The sequence below is a fragment of the Bombina bombina genome, chromosome 3 (assembly GCF_027579735.1).
Source record: "Bombina bombina isolate aBomBom1 chromosome 3, aBomBom1.pri, whole genome shotgun sequence".
Lineage (NCBI taxonomy): Eukaryota > Metazoa > Chordata > Amphibia > Anura > Bombinatoridae > Bombina > Bombina bombina.
Genome location: NC_069501.1, coordinates 783882538 through 783907605, shown reverse-complemented (window position 1 = coordinate 783907605; position 25068 = coordinate 783882538). Strand labels below are relative to the sequence as shown.

The 25068-nt window shown below is 39.7% G+C and overlaps 1 protein-coding gene across 1 annotated transcript in view; it reads right to left on the bottom strand.

Moving 5' to 3' along the window:
* LOC128652517 (F-box only protein 36-like) overlaps positions 1-25068 on the bottom strand; it is a 98583-nt gene that overhangs the window by 69325 nt on the left and 4190 nt on the right. The window contains exon 2 of the mRNA XM_053705452.1: positions 12446-12560. Coding sequence (XP_053561427.1) covers positions 12446-12560 — 115 coding nt within the window. The remainder of the gene's footprint in view (positions 1-12445; positions 12561-25068) is intronic.

The window sequence follows — 25068 nt, the reverse complement described above, 5'->3', positions numbered from 1 at the left end:
ATTCCGTGCCCTTTGGTGGTTCAGTGTATGGAAGTAATCGGCTTAATGGTAGCGGCAATGGACATAGTGCCGTTTGCACGCTTACATCTCAGACCGCTGCAACTATGCATGCTCAGTCAGTGGAACGGGGATTACACAGATTTGTCCCCTCAACTGAATCTGGACCAAGAGACCAGGGATTCTCTTCTCTGGTGGCTATCTCGGGTCCATCTGTCCAAAGGTATGACCTTTCGCAGGCCAGATTGGACAATTGTTACGACAGATGCCAGCCTTCTAGGTTGGGGTGCAGTCTGGAACTCCCTGAAGGCTCAGGGATAGTGGACTCAGGAGGAGTCTCTCCTTCCATTAAATATTCTGGAACTAAGAGCGATATTCAAGGCTCTTCAGGCTTGGCCTCAGTTAGCAACTCTGAGGTACATCAGATTTCAGTCGGACAACATCACGACTGTAGCTTACATCAACCATCGAGGGGGAACGAGAAGTTCCCTAGAGATGTTAGAAGTTTCAAAAATAATTCGCTGGGTAGAGATTCACTCTTGCCACCTATCAACTATCCATATCCCAGGTCTAGAGCACTGGGAGGCGGATTTTCTAAGTCGTCAGACTTTTCATCCCGGAGAGTGGGAACTCCATCCGGAGGTATTTGCACAACTGATTCATTGTTGGGGCAAACCAGAACTGGATCTCATGGCGTCTCGCCAGAACGCCTAGCTTCCGTGTTACGGATCCAGGTCCAGGGATCCCAAGGCGACACTGATAGATGCTCTAGCAGCGCCCTGGTCTTTCAACCTGGCTTATGTGTTTCCACCGTTTCCTCTGCTCCCTCGACTGATTGCCAAGATCAAGCAGGAGAGAGCATCGTGATTCTGATAGCACCTGCGTGGCCACACAGGACTTGGTATGCAGATCTGGTGGACATGTCATCCTTTCCACCATGGTCTCTGCCTCTGAAACAGGACCTTCTACTTCAGGCTCTTTTCAACCATCCAAATCTAATTTCTCTGAGGCTGACTGCCTGGAGATTGAACGCTTGATTTTATCAAAGCGTGGCTTCTCCGAGTCAGTTATTGATACCTTAAGACAGGCACGAAAGCCTGTCACCAGGAAAATTTACCATAAGGTATGGCGTAGATATCTTTATTGGTGTGAATCCAAGGGTTACTCATGGAGTAAGGTCAGGATTGCTAGGATATTATCTTTTCTCCAAGAAGGTTTGGAAAAAGGATTGTCAGCTAGTTAAGCGTCTGGCAGATGTTCCAGACGTTCAGGCATTTTGTCAGGCTTTAGTTAGAATCAAGCCTGTGTTTAAACCTGTTGCTCCACCATGGAGCTTAAACTTGGTTCTTAAGGTTCTTCAAGGAGTTCCGTTTGAACCTCTTCATTCCATAGATATCAAGCTTTTATCTTGGAAAGTTCTTTTTTTGGTAGCTATTTCCTCGGCTCGTAGAGTCTCTGAGCTATCTGCCTTACAATGTGATTCTCCTTATCTGATTTTTCATACGGATAAGGTAGTCCTGCGTACCAAACCTGGGTTCTTACCTAAGGTGGTATATAACAAGAATATCAATCAAGAGATTGTTGTTCCATCCTTGTGTTACACAATCTGGACGTGGTCCGTGCTTTAAAGTTTTACTTACAAGCTACTAAAGATTTTCGTCAAACATTTGCTTTGTTTGTTGTCTACTCTGGACAGAGGAGAGGTCAAAAGGCTTCGGCAACCTCTTTTTCTTTTTGACTAAGAAGCTTAATCCGCTTACCCTATGAGACTGCTGGACAGCAGCCTCCTGAAAGGATTACAGCTCATTCCACTAGAGCTGTGGTTTCCACTTGGGCCTTTAAAAATGAGGCTTCTTTTGATCAGATTTGCAAGGCGACAACTTGGTCTTCGCTTCATATTTTTTCAAAATTTTACAAATTTGATACTTTTGCTTCTTCGGAGGCTATATTTGGGAGAAAGGTTTTACGGGCAGTGGTTCCTTCCATTTAAGTTCCTGCCTTGTCCCTCCCTTCATCCGTGTACTTTAGCTTTGGTATTGGTATCCCACAAGTAATGGATGATCCGTGGACTGGATACACCTTACAAGAGAAAACACAATTTATGCTTACCTGATGAATTTATTTCTCTTGTGGTGTATCCAGTCCACGGCCCGCCCTGTCATTTTAAGGCAGGTAATTTTTAAATTTAAACTACAGTAACCACTGCACCCTGTGGCTCCTCCTTTCTCGGCTTGTTTTCGGTCGAATGACTGGCTATGACAGTTAGGGGAGGAGCTATATTACAGCTCTGCTGCGGGTGTCCTCTTGCAACTTCCTGTTGGGAATGAGAATATCCCACAAGTAATGGATGATCCGTGGACTGGATACACCACAAGAGAAAGCAGGTAAGCATAAATTGTGTTTTTCTATTTTAATTTTAGAATAGGGTAGGGCATTTTTTTTATTTTGGGGGGCTTTGTTATTTTATTAGGGGGCTTAGAGTAGGTGTAATTAGTTTAAAATTGTTGTAATATTTTTATAATGTTTGTAAATATTTTTGTATTTTTTGTAACTTAGTTTTTTTTTATTTTTTGTACTTTAGTTAGTTTATTTAATTGTATTTATTTGTAGGTATTGTATTTAATTAATTTAATGATAGTGTAGATAGTGTAGTGTTAGGTTTAATTGTAACTTAGGTTAGGATTTATTTTACAGGTAATTTTGTAATTATTTTAACTAGGTAACTATTAAATAGTTATTAACTATTTAATAGCTATTGTACCTGGTTAAAATAAATACAAAGTTGCCTGTAAAATAAATATTAATCCTAAAATAGCTACAATATAATTATAATTTATATTGTAGCTATATTAGGGTTTATTTTACAGGTAAGTATTTAGCTTTAAATAGGAATAATTTATTTAATAAGAGTTAATTTATTTCGTTAGATTTAAATTATATTTAACTTAGGGGGGTGTTAGTGTTAAGGTTAGACTTAGCTTTAGGGGTTAATAAATTTATTAGAGTAGCGGTGAGGTCCGGTCGGCAGATTAGGGGTTAATACTTGAAGTTAGGTGTCGGTGATGTTAGGGAGGGCAGATTAGGGGTTAATACTATTTATTATAGGGTTATTGAGGTGGATTAGGGGTTAATAACTTTATTATAGTAGCGGTGAGGTCCGGTCGGCAGATTAGGGGTTAATAAGTGTAGGTAGGTGGAGGCGACATTGGGGGCGGCAGATTAGGGGTTAATAAATATAATATAGGGGTCGGCGGTGTTAGGGGCAGCAGATTAGGGGTTCATAGGGATAACGTAGGTTGCGGCGGTGTACGGAGCGGCAGATTAGGGGTTAAAAAAAATATGCAGGGGTCAGCGATAGCGGGGGCGGCAGATTAGGGGTTAATAAGTGTAAGGTTAGTGGTGTTTAGACTCGGGGTACATGTTAGGGTGTTAGGTGCAGACTTAGGAAGTGTTTCCCCATAGGAAACAATGGGGCTGCGTTAAGAGCTGAACGCTGCTTTTTTGCAGGTGTTAGGTTTTTTTTCAGCTCAAAATGCCCCATTGTTTTCTATGGGGGAATCGTGCACGAGCACGTTTTTGAAGCTGGCCGCGTCCGTAAGCACCGCTGGTATTGAGAGTTGCAGTGACGGTAAATTATGCTCTACGCTCCCTTTTTGGAGCCTAACGCAGCCCTTCTGTGAACTCTAAATACCAGCGGTATTTAAAAGGTGCGGGGAAAAAAAAAGCCAGCGTTAGATACGTGGGTCGTTACCGACAAAACTCTAAATCTAGCCGTATGTTTCCTCCCCCCTCTTCTCTTCCTAGTGTGGGTCTGTGTCTTAAAAAAACCTTTCCTTTTGATCTCTGTATGTCTCTAATTTGTTTTTCATCACCACTAGATGTTTCAGTTTCTGATATGCTGGATAAGCTTAACGCATAATCATATACTTTATTATCCTGATAGTAAGACCAATCTCTCTGATATTTAATTTTTTTCCTAAACTTAATTGAATCTTGTACTTTTCTTAATTCTATTTTAGCCAAACCCATTCATTTTTCATATTCATCTTGACCTTTCCAATAGTCAATGCCAGTTTTGGCAATAATTAGTTCATCCTGAATTTTATTTAACCTAAATTTGTTCTCTTCAATCAATAATCTCATCCAGTTGGAGGAGCATTCAGAAGCAAAGTCATCCAATTTCTTTTACAAAGATATGACGAGTCCACGGATTTCATCCTTACTTGTGGGATATTAACCTCCTGCTAATAGGAAGTGGCAAAGAGCACCACAGCAGAGCTGTATATATATAGCCCCTCCCTTCCCCTCTGTCATTCTCTTTGCCTGTGTTATACTAGGAAGACATGGTAAAGTGAGGTGTTAGTTTTAGTTTCTTCAATCAAGAAGTTTTTTTTTTTAAATGGTACCGGTGCATACTATTTTCCTCAGGGGGATATGGAAGAAGATTTCTGCCCTGAGGTTTGATGATCTTAGCATTTGTAACTAAGATCTACGCTGGTTCCCACATGACTTCTGAAGGTAACCATGAGACATCTTCAGTGTGGAGACCGGTTTCATGCTACAAGCAGCATTAAGGTATGCGCAGCCTTTTTTTTCTGAGGAGACTTGGTGTATCAGAACTGGCTGGCATTATTTCCCTGTATGGGAATGGGGTAAGCAGCCTAACCTATTTTAATAAGAGGAGTGTTACTGGAGTCCCTATATTTTTATTTATCATTAGTTGATATTTGGGCATTATGTGACATGGGAGACAATATAAAAAACGATGTTTTTTTGTGTGTGTATTTTTACTTTAGTGCAAAACCGCATTCCCATGCAGTGTTGTTTGGGCCTACTCTGACTTTTGGCCTTAAGGGGCAGAGCCTATTTTGGCTTATTTTCTTCAGGCTTAGCAGCAGCAAACAGTAACTCAATGGCACCTGGACTGTGTAGCTGGTCTGAAGGGATGGAAAATTTGCTAAAAGGGGATCATTCAGATTAGCCTCTGGTCTCTTTCTGATTTTCAATCCTCTTGAGACCATTTTAGCTTCTAAATATTTCTCATAGCTAGAGATTTCCCATTTCAACTTTTTTTATACATGTGTTTATATGTGTGTGTATATATGTATATCTATATATATATATATATATACACACACATATATATATATATATATATATATATATATATATATATATATATATATATATATATATATATATATATATATATACATACTCATATATGTACACACAGAAAGAAGCACACTCTCAGTAAGGAACAACCAGCTCAATAACTTGTTAGCTTGTTCTATGGCAATTTACCACCTGGGTGCAACTTCTTTTTAGCCCAATAATGCTTTTCACAAAGTAGAACTTTCCTGTAGTATATCAGGCTGATCCCGCCTCTTAAGGTCCTTTCAGGAATGAACAACCAGCTCAGCTTTTTAGCCCAGCAATGCTTTTCACAGAGTAGAACTTTCTTGTAGTATATCAGTATGATCCCACCTATTAAGGTCAGTTCAGTAGCGAAATACCAGGCAATTACTTTAGGAACAACAAGGCAACCCCAGACCATCGTTTCGGCCTTCATTTGGCCTTGTCAGTGAGGTGTAGCCATATTCCTCTAAGCACACTGAGCAAGGAGTCCACGTCTGGTTGCCCATTTTTCCCTTAGGGAGACATAATACACACAGAGAGAAACGCACTCTCAGGAACGAACAACCAGCTCAATAACTTGTTAGCCTGTTCTATGGCGATTTATCACCTGGATGCAGCTTCTTTTAGCCCAATAATGTAATGTACTTATGTTGTACTTGGTGCAACTTTCCCCCCTTATACTTTACGTGAGACCTTCATGTTGTTTGTACTCAACTGCACCCATTTACTTTCAACTTATAATACGCACGCAAGTTAGCACGGGCACGATATTGCTTTTTGCGACCCGCGTTAACTTTAGTGCTCTACTTGTAATCTAGCCCTTTATATAGAATTACATTTGAGTCTAATGTCTATGTAAAGTGAATACAGGCTTTTATACCCCTCACAAATAAGAACCATACACTTTGTATATTTCTTGTGCAATTTTGGAAAAGGAATTAAGGCTTCTGAAATTAAGTCTAAATTATCTCTTTTAAGGCTTCTAAAATTAAGTCTAAATTATCACTTTCCAATCTAAAGTTTGAATCATTCTGATTAACTAAATTCATCAATAATTGAATATAACACACTCAATTTTTTAGTAAATTGCCTCTGGCATACGCTGCCATAAGTCATCAGTCTGGAGTCTCCTGACCACATGACTATCGGCTTTTCATCTGAATTTCAGCTGCTCTGAATATGTGTTTTGGTAACTGTAACAAATATTTGATCAGAGTTACAGTTAACCGACATTATACTTAGTGCTGTATAGATCTAAATCACACTGGGTCACACCGCCATTATCATAATGCTCTACTATCTCACACAGAAGTGGTGCCCGCACCCAGCTCGCTTACCATTTTGTGTGATCCTGGGAAATTTTAGGAAGTGGATCACATGAACCATTGGGAACTGTCCGAATTCCACCACTGATTAGACAGTACCTTGAGCATGTTTCTCAAACTAATAAAACATTTTACCTTACAAATAGGAAACGTAAAAATTTTAGATCAAAATAATTTTTTTGCACATAGTTTAAGAACATCCTTACTGAATATATTTTGCATAGAGAGCTCATTTGTTAGCACATATCACATGTGACAATGAGAAGTCAAGTCTATGTGATATCATTATAAAATGGAAGACTGCAAAAAAGCATTACTATGTGTTCACATGGCGATAGAGCTATACATGCTGCTTAGATGAACGTCACAGGTTCAAGTCCCCCTATTTGCAGTTATTTTTTAATTGTTCTAATCATAATAGTCAGGCATTAGAGATTAGACTGGAATGCCCTGAACTTACATCAAAGCATAGCTTATTTTGGTACAAGGTTAATAGGACAAATAAATGTGCAGTGCAAGTTATTGTTTTTCAACAGCCAAACTCCTCCCAAAATTTGCTTTATTTTGGGGAGCCAATCCAGACTTGTCACTGGTGTAAACAAGGCTAGCAACGGTTATTATGTTAGAAAACTGTCCATTGTTTTGCACTTCTTATCTTATTACCTCTGCTGAAACTAACTGGGGACAGATACATAGCAAGATTAGAAGTGTAAACCCTGACATGTGCACTGTCAACTCTCAGAACTGAAAAATCTCTTACTTTTCATTAATAAATTACAGACAAGGGGGGGAGGATAAATAATACAAGTTTAATACAAAGCTGTTTTTTTTTAAACATACTCACTCAAGGCATGTACTATGTATTCATTTTTGAATAGTCATGTATTAGATCTTATACATAAATTACTAAAGCTCATGGAGGCTAGGTCTTTGTGTTTTTGGTTTATGTATCTTCAAAGGTCAGGAACTGAATAACCTTAACCAGTTTACTCTATCCACATGGTTATGGACATTTTTACATGCCATATAACTTTTTTTTTAAACTAGGAAAATTGAATAGTAAAACAATATTTAACTGTGTAATAAAACAATTTTGTAATGTATTTTAATTATTTGCCTACTTTTCCTGAAATGTAAATCATATATTTGTTTATAAATTATTCCCTTAGATTTTGGAATGTGTCATGCTTGATACCAAACCTTAAAGGGCCATAATACCCAAATGTTTAAACACTTGAAAGTGATGCAGCATAGCTGTAAAAAGCTGACTAGAAAATATCACCTGAACATCTCTATGTAAAAAAGTAATATATTTTACCTCAAAATTTCCTCAGTAGCCACATCCCATTGTAAAGGATTTCTAAGCAGCATTTTAGTGTGTCTGTCCTGGGACAGTTTAGGGGATGAGCCTCGTGCACTCTCATATTATTTCCCTATTCAGCTTACTATGAAATCTCATGAGAGTTAAGTGAAATCTCATGAGATCACAGTAAAATAGTTCATGACCTCAGCACTGCTGATGCTGATTGGCTGCTGTTCATTTCTTCATTTTTTATTTATTTTTACCTGCAGCTGGGAGCAGCTGAGTATAACTTTTTACACAGAACTTACTCTGCTGAGCTGAGGAGATTGTGAGGTAAAATATCTTTTTTTTTACATATAGATGCTCAGGTGATATTTTCCTGTCAGCTTTTTACAGTTATACTGCATCAGTTTCAAGTGATTTAGCATATGAGTATTATGTCCCTTTAAGTGAAAGGTGATTGATTGATTAATCAGTGCATCAGATTGTTTATATATGCCAGTAACATACCTCCTAACTATTCTACCCTGTACTAGGTTATCAGTGGCTGAGTCAAGGCAATGCAGAGGTGTAGTCGAGGAGAACTGGGGTTGGAGTCACATCAGGTTGGAGGTTGAGTTGGGGTAAGAAAATGGGCAGGGTTTGGTAGGGAGTACAGAGCTATTTGGATGGGAGACAGACTGGGGCGTGGCAAGGTAATGCCGGTAGAGGTTCAAACTGCAACACACCAGCAAAATGCTTGGTGGTTGGGACCCCTGCAATAATTAGCCACAAGAAAACAAGTAAGATAAACAATAGTCAAGACATTTTACAAGACATGTGTCCCCGGATTGCAAAACTACTGTATGTAAAGATTTATATCTTGAAAGTTCCTTTAGGTTAAGAGCTCTGCTATTATATAATTTCACCACTGTATGCATAACTCATATATATTTAAGTGTGTATCTATATATATATATATTAAATACAATAGATTTGAACTATCAGGATTTTTAAAGCATACACAAACTTTCACTAAAGGGGTTTATACTAATTGTCACCTAGCCCCTTTACAATTATAAGTGTGCCTAAAAGATCTAAATGTATCAAGTGAAAGGTGGGTAAATGCTATGCAGCCATGGCAAGCCAACCCTGTGAGGAAACACATCAAGCAATAAAGTATAAAATATATGTAGGAGCATGGTGTGCACCATATTACTATATTTCCTGCTAACAGGGTACACGCCATGCATACACCTGAAAAAGTTCACGAGGAGCAACAGGGTCCTTTTATTGCGTGGGAGGCAACTGTTAGAGCAAAGCATCCAGGAACAGGAATGAAAAGAAAGCACTTGGTCTGGCTGTTTCACAGACACAGCAGCAAAAAAAGGGAAAGTAGAGACAGCATTAATAGCTGTGCCAGCTTCAGGATCAGGCCTTGGGAGTATTGCAGAGCACCTTTGTGTGGCCAGCAGCTATGGCTGCTTCTTCATTTATTTATGCACTGTGCACAGGACTAAGGAGGAGAGGGGATAACTGAGCCTGATTGCTACACAGATACAGCAGCCAGGTCCAGGAGAGACGGTAGGAAAGGCCACGAGTTATCTAGAATGAAAAACAGATTCTTGATCTACTCATTTGTTCATTTACCATTATGGGATAGTTCCAAAGCACAGCCTTTGGAAGAAGATCTTTTTTTTTGTGACTGTCCAGGAAAGGATTTGCTATTATACTTGAGATGAGTAGAAGTTTCTGATTTGTATGTTTTGAACTTTTTTTTTTATACCTCTCCTTTATGCTGTAATCTCCAATGTATGGAGAAATGTGTGTTATGTTTGTGTTTTTCTTGATTTTGTACAATAAAAATAAATGAAAAAAAAGAAGAAGATCTGCATAGTAACTGATTAGGACCAGATTGCAGACAAAGGCAGTGTATTGAGGGCTCAAAAATTCTGGTGCTTGGTCCAAATGTGTCACCCTAGCAACCAAGTGTCATGTTTTTTTTTTTTTAGAACTGGTACATATAATATTCTGGATATAAAATAAGAATTCAGGGAAAGTGTGAGAGTTGTGAGGGTTGTTGGTTCTGAGTAAGTCAACCATAGCCGCCTTCTAGCACAATTAATATTTTTTGTTAACTACACACAGTGGGGTAGATTTAGTGGGGTAGAATGGCCCTTGTTTCCGCGTGAGCCTTCAGGCTCGCCGGAAACAGCAGCTATGAAGCAGCGGTCTAAAGACCTCTGCTCCATAACTTGTCTGCTGCCTCTGAGGCTGCGGTCTTCAATGCACCCGATCCTATACGATCAGGCTGATTGACACCCCTGCTAGCGGCCGATTGGGGGGGAGGGAGGAAAAAAAAGGGGGGGTGGTAGGATCAGGGGGAACGAAAGTGTCATCCTACCTTCTGTCTAGATTGATCTAGGGGTGTCGATATTAGTTGTAGTAATACTCCTGATAAGTATAAGCCTAGGGGCATGGGGGGTTGCCTAAGATCCGAATGTGGTGATCCCTATCTGTCTAGGTTCGGGAGCCAGTGGGTGTCAAACCTGGATTTCCACTCAGCCCAAATAATTTCAAATAAGTCTACTTTTCCTGCGGAAAAGAAGATATTCCTCTCCATTAAATACATGTATGCCATAAGCTTAACTATATCACACCATGGTGGGGGATTTAGCTTTTTCCAGGATCTAGCTAATGAAAGCTTTACTGTGGAGAAAAGGTAAATAACCTTGATACTTGGGTAAACCGCATATACCTATATGAGGTAAGGCTATCTCTGGGGTTCTAGGAAATACTATTCCTATACCGGATAGTAGGGAGAAACAAGCACTCCAAAGTGGCTTAATCTTGGGGCACCTAACTGACCACAGTTTCTACAGCATGGGGGTGTGGTTGAGAGGAACAGTTTGGCTAATCTAGTCGGGACATAATACCAGTGGGTGAGGAGTTTAAAGTACATCTCATGTAGGGCTTGTTGTGTGAGTGTGAACGTACGCTGCCAGTCTTTACTGGGTATGGATATATTGAGTTTTTGTTCCCACTTTAAGATATGGGAGGCCTTCTCATCTGGCACAGCGCCATCCATTAGGTTATAGTGGACAGACATAGGTTTCCCTAGTCGGAGCCCCTGTTTCCACCTAGTTTCCCACAGGGTGAGTTGGCGAGTTGAAGAGGGTCGAAACCCCCAACTAGACAATAAATTTGTTACTCTAATGTGTCCGAAGGTTAGGTAGGGTGGGATCGGGGCTGTGGCTTTAAGTTGATCTAGTGTAGTATATGAGTCTGGTTGATTAGATGACCACATGTCTGCAACCCTCACAACACCCAATCTTGCCCATGTGGCTGCATGTGAATCAGGTAGTCCTGTCAGGAGACCAGAGATGGAGGTGATAGGGGAAGGGTGGGGCGCTATTTGTTTGTAGTGCCTAAGCTATTCCCATGTGGCCAGGCATTCTTTAATGATAATGTTGTCTATTGCTAAAGTCCATCTACAATGTGGAGGGGTCCATATGAGGTCTTTCAAAGATACCTGGTGAGGTAGTGAGGCTTGTTCTAATGATCTCCACTTACTGTTAGAATCATTGACGCCCCATTGTGAAATGTGCGTGAGTTATGGATGGGGAGGCCACCCCCCCCATGCACTCTTGGGTATTGGAGGGTTTTATGCACTATTCTAGGGGGCTTGCCTTGCCATATATATCTGGTAAATTCACTTTGGAACTGAAGTAGAGTGTGCTTGGGCACTCGAATCGGGAGGCACCTAAATAAGTAGGTAAGCTTGGGGAGAAAGCTCATTTTAATGGCTGCCACTCTCCCTAGCCATGATACCGATTTGTAGTTCCATTTATTTTTTAGGGATCTAAATTCCAACAATAGGTTGATAGTTAGCTTTAACAACTGTAGGGATATCATGTGACAGCTTAACTCCTAGATGTGTGAAGTGGGAAGTCCTAATCACAAACTTATATTGATCTTGTATAAATTTGGCTATCCCATCAGGGAAACCCCTCAAAAATACTTCTGTTTTATGTTGGTTAAGTTTAAAGTGGGAAGACTACCAAACTTCTCCAGAGTCTCCAGTAGTCTGGGTATGGTTTGTAGGGGTTTGGAGGAGAAGACTGTGGTGTTGTCGGCAAAAAGTGCCACCTTATGGGTCGTTCCATGGATGGTTATTCCCTCAAGTGCATGGTCTTTTCTAATTTGAGCTGCCAAAGGCTCTATCGCTAGCACAAACAACAGCGGAGAAAGGGGGCACCCCTGCCGCGTCCCGTTGGAAATGGGGAAGGGGAGTGAGCTGAATCCCATTCCTCTAACCGGGGCCATAGGGTGAGAATAAAGTGCCTTAATGGCCTGGATCATTCGTTCTGGAAATTGAAAGATTTCCAGGACCTTCCATAAGTACTCCCAGCGAACCCGGCGAATGCCTTCTCAGCGTCGAGGGAAATTACTGCTATGGGCCTATTTAATCTGTTAGATTCCGTAAGAATATTTAACAATCTCCTAGTATTATCAATTAAACAGTTTATGAGCCTACCTAGGCTTAGCTTTCCACAAAGAATACCAATAGAGCAAAGCAAATTTGATGATAAAAGTATATTGGAAAGTTGTAATATTGCCTGTCCTTTCTAAATCATGAAAGTTTAATTGTAACTTGACTGTCCCTTTAAGTACATAGCTACTTATTTTTCATACAACTTACCATGCAGGGCGAATGCTTCCTTACTCAAAAACTCACTATGTGTTTTTCTAATTGTGCGTGGAAACTTGTCCCAGTAATCAGCACGAAGTGAAACAGTCCAGCTTGTTATGGAGACCTAGAAACCAAGCAGACATAAATATTCAAAGATTTGCGATGCTAATTAAAAGGACACAAAAACAGTCCCATAAAAAATTGAACATTTAAGTATACTTACCCTTTAAATTCTACAAGAAAAAAAGTTAATGCACAAATTTGTATACTCAAAGATCATTTAACCTTACTTACCCTTACTTGTTCTCCTCCCCACTCGCCCACTTACACAAAATCTTTGACATTTTTTAGACCTTGTATTGTAATATAGGAGTCTCTGTTTCACATAAAGAACACTACATAGCAACATAAATATTTCTCAAGATAAAATTAGTGTGTCTAAATTATTTTAAGTGCCTCACTGTACCGACGAGACTTTTTAGATCATCTCACCTGAGCAGTGAGGTTTTGAATATCAGGCCCCCAGTTGGAAGCCGTAATGTTAGCTTCTATAGAGAGAATAGGTGCTCTCTCATACTGCCTTATCTCAGCCTCTCAGCGTAAGTAAGTAACATCTTTTCTCTCTAAAGAAGCTAGCGCTAATGCTTATAAATGGCTGTAGTGCTCTGCTTCTATAACTAAAGAGATGGCGATGGAGAAGTCGGGATAAGGACAAGTACAGTAAAAATGCTCTTCAAATATAAAGTTAGCATTAGCTTTATTTTTATTTTCTCGTTCTGTTAAAAAGGTAAGTAGAAATGATCTATTATGGGAGATGAATGTGATGCATTAGTTAAATGCATTACCTCCACTGCCCCCAAAAAATTGTTTTAGCCAGAAAAAACGCGTTTTATTTTTGCTAAAGAAAAAGGCAAATTTAATTATTTCTTTGTTATGTCTAAAAAGGAACATTTTAACATATAATTAATTTTTTTAAACCATTTAAGCTTGTGGAGGTATGTAAGTGCCCACTTGTTGAGCAGTGGGAGGTTTTTATATTATTAGCCAGTGAGTTTATGTCCCACAAAACATGTGTGCATACATTTCCTGCTGGTTTCAAAATTAAATTAACTTAAAACCATAATGTTTTTCATGTAAAAATATAAATAACTGGTGTTAAATAACAATATATATATATATATATATATATATATATATATATATATATAGTTTGGTTGGTAGCGCACTCCCACTTGCCTTAAGTTATAGTACCAGGGTACAGAATCTAAACACAAAAGAAATCCAATTGTCGCACTGTCTGGATTTTTTTAACACAGCAACCTTTATTCTCTGACATTGTTTTTTTCACTTTATGGTTGTCTGATGAAGGGGTGATTGCCCTGAAACGTCAAAGAATAAAGGTTGCTGTGTTTAAAATCCCCAGAGCGTGCGACAATTGGATTTCTTATATATATATATATATATATATATATGAACTCCTGCACCACACTCCCTAAAATCAATGTTGATTTCCTCCTGGAGTCCATACATTTCTGAGCTACATTTCTTTTGAACTATATTTTTGCCTCCAGGCAAGTGGAACGGTGATAGGTACTGGCTTTGCCCCTAGTTATGCCAACTTGTATTTGGGACTCTGGGAGGAAAGACACATTTGGAACAACAATCCTTTCTTTCATCATATCGTTTTCTGGTCTCAATGCATTGAAGACATCATATTTATTTGGAAAGGTAGTGAGAATTAACTTCAGGAATTCACACAATATGTGAATACCAATTATTTCAATCTCTCATTCACTGAAAACAATTACAGCAGTGAGATAGAATTTCTAGACTTAACCTTATTCCACGAAAATAATAAAATACTTAAAAAAAACAACTGACAGCAACAGTTATCTTAATGCTAAGAGCAGCCACAAACCAGGTTGGATCAAGAACATTCCTTTTGGCTAATTCCAACGCCTTAGAAGGTATCGCACCAAACTGTATGGCTTAGAAAAACAAGCAGACAAACTTAAAAATAAATTCACATCTTAAGGTAGGGAGGTGATAAATGAAGCATACGAAAGGGCCAAGAAACTAAATAGAGAACATTTAATCTATCAAGAAATACAAACAAAAAAACTAAAGTATCTTTAGTCACCACATACAATGAGGGTGCAAATGATATTAGAAGTATCATACAAAAACACTGGCATATTCTAAAAAAGACATCACAGAACAGGGACCACAAATCATATTCAGAAAAAATAAAAACTTTAAATTTATCATTGCCCCCAGCAAACTAAAGAAAGAAAGAAGGTCTGACAATTGGCTACAAACACACTCTACGAGGTTCTTTAAATGTAATAGGGCCAATTGTGAATCTTGCATACACAACTATACAGGGAAAAAAGCAACAAAAGAAATAACCTCCACAACAAATGGGAAAACGTTCCACATACAAACACTATGGCCTAGATTTGGAGTTTGGCGGTAGCCGTGAAAACCAGCGTTAGAGGCTCCTAACGCTGGTTTTAGGCTACCGCCGGTATTTGGAGTCATTCAAAAAAGGGTCTAACGCTCACTTTTCAGCCGCGACTTTTCCATACCGCAGATCCCCTTACGTCAATTGCGTATCCTATCTTTTCAATGGGATCTTTCTAACTCCGGTATTTAGAGTCGTGGCTGAAGTGAGCGTTAGAATTCTAACGACAAAACTCCAGCCGCAGAAAAAAGTCAGTAGTTAAGAGCTTTCTGGGCTAACGCCGGTTCATAAAGCTCTTAACTACTGTGCCCTAAAGTACACTAACACCCATAAACTACCTATGTACCCCTAAACCGAGGTCCCCCCACATCGCCGACACTCGATTAATTTTTTTTAACCCCTAATCTGCCGACCGCCACCTACGTTATCCTTATGTACCCCTAATCTGCTGCCCCTAACACCGCCGACCCCTATATTATATTTATTAACCCCTAATCTGCCCCCCACAACGTCGCCGCCAGCTACCTACACTTATTAACCCCTAATCTGCCGTCCGCATGCCGCCGCCAGCTACATTATAGCTATGTACCCCTAATCTGCTGCCCTAACACCGCCGACCCCTATATTATATTTATTAACCCCTAACCTGCCCCCCACAACGTCGCCGCCACCTACCTACAATAATTAACCCCTAATCTGCCGACCGCAAAGAGCCGCCACCTACATTATAGCTATGTACCCCTAATCTGCTGCCCCTAACACCGCCGACCCCTATATTATATTTATTAACCCCTAATCTGCCCTCCCTAACATCGCCGACACCTAACTTCAATTATTAACCCCTAATCTGCCGACCGAATCTCGCCGCTATTCTAATAAATCTATTAACCCCTAAAGCTAAGTCTAACCCTAACACTAACACCCCCTAACTTAAATATAATTTAAATCTAACGAAATTAACTAACTCTTATTAATAAATTATTCCTATTTAAAGCTAAATACTTACCTGTAAAATAAACCCTAATATAGCTACAATATAAATTATAATTATATTATAGCTATTTTAGGATTAATATTTATTTTACAGGTAACTTTGTATTTATTTTAACCAGGTACAATAGCTATTAAATAGTTAAGAACTATTTAATAGCTAAAATAGTTAAAATAATTACAAAATTACCTGTAAAATAAATCCTAACCTAAGTTACAATTAAACACTACACTATCAATAAATTAATTAAATACAATACCTACAATTACCTACAATTAAACCTAACACTACACTATCAATAAATTAATTAAATACAATACCTACAAATAACTACAATGAAATAAACTAACTAAAGTACAATAAATAAAAAAGAACTAAGTTACAAAAAATAAAAAAATATTTACAAACATAAGAAAAATATTACAACAATTTTAAACTAATTACACCTACTCTAAGCCCCCTAATAAAATAACAAAGCCCCCCAAAATAAAAAATGCCCTACCCTATTCTAAATTACAAAAGTTCAAAGCTCTTTTACCTTACCAGCCCTGAACAGGGCCCTTTGCGGGGCATGCCCCAAAGAATTCAGCTCTTTTGCCTGTAAAAAAAAACATACACTACCCCCCCCCCAACATTACAACCCACCACCCACATACCCCTAATCTAACCCAAACCCCCCTTAAATAAACCTAACACTAAGCCCCTGAAGATCTTCCTACCTTATCTTCACCTCACCGGGTATCACCGATCGGTCCTGGCTCCAAAATCTTCATCTAAGCCCAAGCGGGGGCTAGACATCCATCATCCGACGGCTGAAGAAGTCCAGAAGAGGCTCCAAAGTCTTCATCCTATCCGGGAAGAAGAGTAGATCCGGACCGGCAACCATCATCTTCCAAGCGGCATATTCTATCTTCATCCAATGAGGACCGGCTCCATCTTGAAGACCTCCACCGCGGACCCATCTTCTTCCGACGACGACTTCCCGACGAATGACGGTTCCTTTAAGGGACGTCATCCAAGATGGCGTCCCTCGAATTCCGATTGGCTGATAGGATTCTATCAGCCAATCGGAATTAAGGTAGGAATATTCTGATTGGCTGATTCCATCAGCCAATCAGAATATTCCTACCTTAATTCCGATTGGCTGATAGAATCCTATCAGCCAATCGTAATTCGAGGGACGCCATCTTGGATGATGTCATTTAAAGGAACCGTCATTCGGCGAGTAGGCGTCGGGAGAAGAGGATGTTCCGCGTCGGATGGAAGATGATGGCTCCCGAAGAAAGAAGATTGAAGATGCCGTTGATAGAAGACTTCATCCGGATCATGGACCTCTTCAGCTCCCGCTTGGATGAAGACTTCAGCCGGATCATGGACCTCTTCAGCTCCTGCTTGGATGATGACTTCAGCCGGATCATGGACCTCTTCAGCCCCCCGCTTGGGCTTGGATCAGGACATCGGAGGAGCTCTTCTGGATCGATCGGTGAACCTGGTATGGTGAAGATAAGGTAGGAAGATCTTCAGGGGCTTAGTGTTAGGTTTATTTAAGGGGGGTTTGGGTTAGATTAGGGGTATGTGGGTGGTGGGTTGTAATGTTGGGGGGGGGGTATTGTATGTTTTTTTTTACAGGCAAAAGAGCTGAACTTCTTGGGGCATGCCCCGGCTGGTAAGGTAAAAGAGCTTTGAACTTTAGTAATTTAGAATAGGGTAGGGCATTTTTTTATTTTGGGGGGCTTTGTTATTTTATTAGGGGGCTTAGAGTAGGTGTAATTAGTTTAAAATTGTTGTAATAATTTTCTAATGTTTGAAAATATTTTTTTATTTTTTGTAACTTAGTTCTTTTTTATTTTTTGTACTTTAGTTAGTTTATTTCATTGTATTTATTTGTAGGAATTGTATTTAATTTATTTATTGATAGTGTAGTGTTAGGTTTAATTGTAGATAATTATAGGTATTTTATTTAATTTATTTATTGATAGTGTAGTGTTAGGTTTAATTGTAACTTAGGTTAGGATTTATTTTACAGGTAAATTTGTAATTATTTTAACAATTTTAGCTATTAAATAGTTCTTAACTATTTAATAGCTATTGTACCTGGTTAAAATAAATACAAAGTTACCTGTAAAATAAATATTAATCCTAAAATAGCTATAATATAATTATAATTTATATTGTAGCTATATTAGGATTTATTTTACAGGTAAGTATTTAGCTTTAAATAGGAATAATTTATTTAAGAAGAGTTAATTCATTTCGTTAGATTAAAATTATATTTAATTTAGGGGGGTGTTAGTGTTAGGGTTAGACTTAGCTTTAAGGGTTAATACATTTATTAGAATAGCGGTGAACTCCAGTCGGCAGATTAGGGGTTAATAATTGAAGTTAGGTGTCGGCGATGTTAGGGAGGGCAGATTAGGGGTTAATACTATTTATTATAGGGTTAGTGAGGCGGATTAGGGGTTAATAACTTTATAATAATAGCGGTGCGGTCCGCTCGGCAGATTAGGGGTTAATAAGTGTAGGCAGGTGGAGGCGACGTTGTGGGGGGCAGATTAGGAGTTAATAAATATAATATAGGGGTCGGCGGTGTTAGGGGCAGCAGATTAGGGGTACATAGGGATAATGTAAGTAGCGGCGGTTTACGGAGCGGCAGATTAGGGGTTAAAAATAATATACAGGGGTCAGAGATAGCGGGGGCGGCAGATTAGGGGTTAATAAGTGTAAGGTTAGGCTTGTTTAGACTCGGGGTACATGTTAGAGTGTTAGGTGCAGACGTAGGAAGTGTTTCCCCATAGCAAACAATGGGGCTGCGTTAGGAGCTGAACGCGGCTTTTTTGCAGGTGTTAGGTTTTTTTTCAGCTCAAACAGCCCCATTGTTTCCTATGGGGGAATCGTGCACGAGCACGTTTTTGAAGCTGGCTGCTTCCGTAAGCAACTCTGGTATCGAGAGTTACAGTGGTGTTAAATATGCTGTACGCTCCTTTTTTGGAGCCTAACGCAGCCATTCTGTGGACTTTCAATACCAGAGTTATTTTAAAGGTGCGGCCAGAAAAAAGCCAGCGTTAGCTACGCGGGTCGTTACCGACAAAACTCTAAATCTAGCCGTATGTAACTTTAAATAAGAATATGTGGTTTATCTACTCCAATGTGAATATAAGCTACAGTACATAGGTCACACCACATGATTATACAAGAAACGCCTCCTTGAACATATTACAAACATAAAAAAGGGGGATAAGTCCCATAACCTCTCAGCACATTTCAGGATTTTCCATAAACAGGGTACTGAAAGTCTCCAAAGTACTGTTTTGAAACATATTAAAATAGGCAAAGAAGGGGAAAACAGAGAATTGACCCTAAGGAAATGTGAGACCTATTGGATTCACACATTAGATACATAAGCAGCTAAATGTCTTAAAGGGACATAATACTCATATGCTAAATCACTTTAAACTGATGCAGTATAACTGTAAAAAGCTGACAGGAAAATATCACCTGAGCATGTCTATGTAAAAAAGGAAGATAGTCTACCTCACAATTCCCTCAGCTCACCAGAGTAAGTTCTGTGTAAAAAGTTATACTTCAGCTGCTGTCCAGCTACAGGTAAAACATTTTTAAAAAAAATGAAGAAATGAACTGCAGCAAATCAGCATCATCAGTGCTGAGGTGACGTCATGAACTCTTTTACTGTGATCTCATGAGATTTCACTTAGTTCTCATGAGATGTCATAGTAAACTTCCTTAAACTGAATAGGGAAATAACACAAGTGTGCATGAGGTTCACTCCCTTGCCGGTCCCGGGACAGGCATACTGATTTGCTGCTTAAAGTCCTTTACAATGGGGTGTGAATACTTAGGACATTTTGATGTTCAGGTGATATTTTCTAGTGAACTTTTTACAGCTATGATGCATCACTTTCAAGTGTTTCAACATTTGGATACCATGGCCCTTTTACAAAGATATTGACCTGGGTGCATTTCTTGTCTAATTTCCCCACAATCCACTGTCCACTCACAATGAATAGATTAAAACAAAGATTCTAACTAAAAGCTAATATATTGTGAGATTTACTATTCTATCTTTTTGCTGTGAAATATGTGTATATATATATATATATATATATATATATATATATATATATATATATATATGCAGAGGTTCCTCCTGTGTGCTGTTTTGCCTCCCATTGTATGCAGGTATACAGCGCTTAGATATTATATGTTTAATTAGTTATGTTTAGAATGGCCTCACTCTTCCAATATATTGAATAAGCAGCACGTGTGTGTATATACATATACGCATATACAGATGTGTGGGTGTATGTGTATATATGAGTACACCTGAGTGTGGTGCAGGAGTTCAGCCAGAATCTCATAGCCTCAATGCTTAATTTATGTGGAATGTTGGTGTATAATGCTGAAACGTCCATGTTAACCCATCTATTGTCCTCTTCCCAACCTAAATTGGATAGTTTCATAATAGTGGGAGGGGTATCACTCAGATAAGATGGTAAAGTGGGGACTATGGGTTGACGGTAGGTGTCCATGTATTCAGATAGTTTACTAGTAAGGGAATTAATGCCTGAGAGTACACACAGGTGAGTACATGCAGGTTTATACAGGCTAGTAGTTTGTACTCTAACATGCATGAATATGTACTGTATATACATATGTTTTCTTATATACCCCTCCTTGCACCAGGCGCTTAAATAGCTCTAACATTTCTTAAAATCCCCAATAAAATTATATTTTCTTTATCATCTTCGCTTGCACAAAGTACCTAACAGATCTCGCAAACCCCCAAAACAGCAGGGCCTATAGGGAATAGAAATTTGATTCTATGTACCAACATCTTATCATATTATACTTTTTGTGTCAACACTACAATAAACTACCATCATGTTCACATCGAGAATATAAAACCAATGTCGCTAGTATCTTATGCTCTACCCCACATGCTACTGTTTATTTATATTTGCTTCTATCAAATACCACATAGGTTGATATCTCAATGCCCGTCACGTGCCCCTACCTCTCCAAAGGGATCCGATCATTATTATAAAATATATGAAAACGATTACAGGTATAAAATGGGGAGGAAGGGTCCTGCCGAGAGTTGCACTGTTGTAGTCGGCTCTTATGAAGATGAACTATAAACAGCTGGGCTCATAGGCTTACATGCTATGGGGTTTTAGGGGATAGCAGTGGAGATAGGAAGGTTAGTGTAGGTTGTAAGCGTCCCTGAATAGTAGAGTCTTCAGGGAGCACCTGAAGATTTTAAAACTCTGGGATATTCTTGTGGAGCGAGGCAGAGAGTTCCATAAAATGGGAGCCAATCTGGAGAAATTGAGGGCTTTGTGTGTCAGAGTGAGAATTTTGTGTTTAATCCTGGAGGCAAGAGGAAGCCAGTGAAGGGATTGGCAGAGAGGTGCGGCAGATGAAGAGTGACGTGCAAGGAAGATGAGCCTTGCAGATGCGTTCATTATGGATTGTAAGAGAGCTGCAGTAGTCGAGGCGGAAAAGGATGAGACAGTGGATTAAAATCTTTGTTGTGTCTTGTGTAAGGAAATGTCTAATTTTAGCAATGTTTTTAAGGTGGAAGCGGCAGGCTTTAGCCAAGGACTGAATGTGAGGAGTGAAATAAAGATCTGAGTCCAGTGTGACCCCAAGACATCAGGCATGTGAGGTTGGGGTAATGATGCAGTTATCAACAGTTATAGAGACATGGTGGGTGGAGATTTTGGAAGAAGGGGGGAAAATAAGGAGCTCAGTTTTAGAGAGATTTAACTTGAGGTAGTAAAAGGACATCCAAGATTAGATATGAGAGAGACAGTTAGTGACACGGGTTAGCAAGGAAGGAGGTAGTTCTGGTGCAGAGATTTAGATTTGGGTATCATCGGCATACAAATGATAATGAAACCCGTGGGACTTTATTAAGGAACCTAGTGAGGACATGTAGATTGAGAAGAGAAGGGGACCGAGGACAGAGCCTTGTGGTACCCAAACAGAAAGAGGTAATGGGGCAGAGGATGCCCCAGAGAAGGCTACACTAAAGGTACGGTTAGACAGATAGGAAGAGAACCAAGAGAGAGCTGTGTCACAGATGCCGAAGGATTGGAGGGTGTTGAGCAAAAGAGGGTGGTCGACAGTATCAAAGGCTGCAGACAGATCAAGGAGGATAAGTAGAGAGAAGTGGCCTTTTGATTTTGCTGTAAATAGGTCGTTGGTAACCTTAACAATTGCTGTGTCTGTTGAGTGAAGGGGGCGAAATCCAGATTGCAGTGGGTCAAGGAGGGAGTTTAGTGTAAGGAAATGGGATAGACATGCATATACTAGTTTTTCAAGAAGCTTTGAGGCAAGAGGTAGTAGGGAAATAGGGCGGTAGTTGGATGGGGAGGTTGGATTGAGAGAAGGTTTTTTTGAGGATAGGTGTGACTAATGCATGCTTAAGAGATGTGGGACTATACCAGTGCTGAAGGAGAGGTTGAAGATGTGTGTGAGTATAGGGATAAGGGTAGAAGAGAGGGAGGGGAGTATTTGTGAGGGGATCGGGTCGAGGGGACAGGTAGTGAGGTGAGAGGAGAGTATAAGGGCAGAAACGTCATCCTCTGTAACAGGGGCAAAAGAGCTAAATTTATGGCTATGTGGGTTTTGGATGATTGTGAGCTTTTGAGGGGGAGGGAGACCGGTAGTATGTTGAGAAATGATTTAATTTCTGATGGAGTCAATTTTGTTGTTGAAGTAGCTGGCAAAATCATAGGCTGAGAGAAAAGTTGTGGTGGGGGTGGGCAGAGAAGAGTATTGAATGTGGAGAACAGATGTTTTGGGTTTGAGGAAAGAGTAGAGATAAGAGTGGAGAAGTAGTGTTGCTTATATAGATTAAGGGCAGAATAGTAAGAGTTCAAGATGAACTTATAGTGAAGAAAGTCGGCAGAACTCAGAGATTTCCTCCAGTGTCGCTCAGCAGTACGGGAACATCTGCGTAGGTACCGTGTCAGAGGAGTATGCCAGGGTTGAGGATGAGTGTTTGTTTTCCTAGTTATGGTAGGTGGGGCCAGGTTATCAAGGACTGATGTAAGGGTGGAGTTATAGTGGCAGATGGATTCATCAGGACAGGAAAAGGAGGGGATGGAAGAGAGAAGAGGTTCGAGAGAGCTAGTGAGCTGTTGCGGATCTAATGACTTGATTCTTCTGTGAAGTTTAGTGTGACGGGTAGAAGGAGGGAGAGTTGTAGGGAGGGAGGTGATGGTACAAGTGAGGAGGTGGTGGTCAGAAAGAGGAAAAGGTGAGTTTGTGAAGTTTGAGATATTGCATCGATAACTGAAAATCAGATCAAGGGAATGACCGTCTTTGAGAGTGGGAGAGTCAGTCCATTGTGACAGGCCGAAAGAGGAAGTGAGTTGCAGAAGTTGTTTTGCAGAGGAGGCAGTGAGATTATCAACAGGGAGGTTGAAGTCACCGAGAATGAGGGCAGGGGTATCCGAGGAAAGGAAGTAAGGTAGCCAGGCGGCAAAGTGATCTAGAAAAAGAGTTGCGGAGCCAGGAGGGCGGTAAATGACTGCAACGCGTTTAGAGAGGGGAGAGAATAAGCGAATCATGTGTGTTTCGAATGAAGAAAATGTGAGGGAAGAGAAGGGCTGTATTTGTTGAAAGGTGCAACTAGAGGAAAGTAAAATACCAACACCACCTCCTTGTCTATTGTCAGACCTAGGAGTGTGGCTGAAGTGGAGACCCCCCCATGTGAAAGTGCAGCAGAGCAAGCAGTGTCTGAAGGAGAGAGCCAGGTTTCTGTGAGAGCCAGAAGATTGAGAGAGTAGGAGATAAAGAGGTCATGGATAGAAGTGAGTTTGTTGCAAACAGAGCGAGAGTTCCATAGTGCACAAGTGAAGGGGGTGGTGGCTCTAGATGCAAGAGGAATAAGATTAAGGTTTTGTTTTTGAAGTCTAGTGAAGGGCACACATGGGTGTGCAGGGCAAGGAAGTTGTGGGGGACCAGGATTGGGGGAGATGTCACCAGCAGCTAGTATGAGCAAGAGGGATAGTGACATAAGATGAGATGCGGTTTTGCAGTAGTGAGACTGTTTTTGTGATGAGTTGCAAGGAGGAGAGAGAGTCTTTAGGAATGTGTGACGTTCTTGAGTACAAACGTAAGGTGAGGTTAAGAGAGATGGGCTAAGGAGCAGTGCTGGTGGTGAGGGGTAAGGAGTAATTGAGTAAAGTAGTTTGTTAAACAGAAAAAAGGTGGTAGAAAGGAATATGAAGATATTTAGCATTCTTACAAAATAGTCAAACAGTGTATACAACTTAGTATAAAAACAGCACTTGCCTTATCCCTTGTCCACTCCTTGTCCAATTCTTGAATAATTATTTGTGCCTCACTTATAAATGTTCACTTAAGAGATGTGAACAGATGATCTTACAATATTGCTACCTAACCTACATTGCTAAACCCCTGCATTGCTTTCACCATAGCAGTGTTAAATATATAGGCCAGAGCATTCAGCTGAATGCAATAAATTAGGAAATGACCTGATCAAAGACAGTCAAAGGCTAATTTAGAAAATTTGATTCAGGGTGAGATAAGTTAAAAATAACAGACAATAGAATTTGGGGGAGGCTGTGGTTAAACCATTAGTGAAATTATAAATTTAGGAATTAATACAAGTATTTGCAAGGTTTGAACATCACACAGATAAAGGCAAGATATCAGCAGGGTAAATACATAATTAAAGGGACATGAAACCCAATTTTTTTCTTTTGTGATTTAGAAAGAGCATGTCATTTTAAACAACTTTCTAATTTACTTCTATTAACTCATTTGCTTCATTCTCTTGATATCACTTGCTGAAAAGCATATCTAGATATGCTCAGTAGCTGCTGATTGGTTGCTGCACATAGAGGCCTTGTGTGATTGGTTCACACATGTGCATTGCTATTTCTTCAACAAAGGATATCTACAGAACTGAGCAAATTAGATAATAGATGTAAATTGGAAAGTTGTTTAAAATTACATGCCCTATCTGAATCATGAAAGTTTAATTTTGACTAGACTGCCCCTTTAATTATACAGACAAATGCAAAAATAGAGGATTGCAATACATATGACATTATTCTGTTATGAACATACCTACGTCACCGACCCCGTGACTGACACTGACAAATCAGTGTACAACTATTA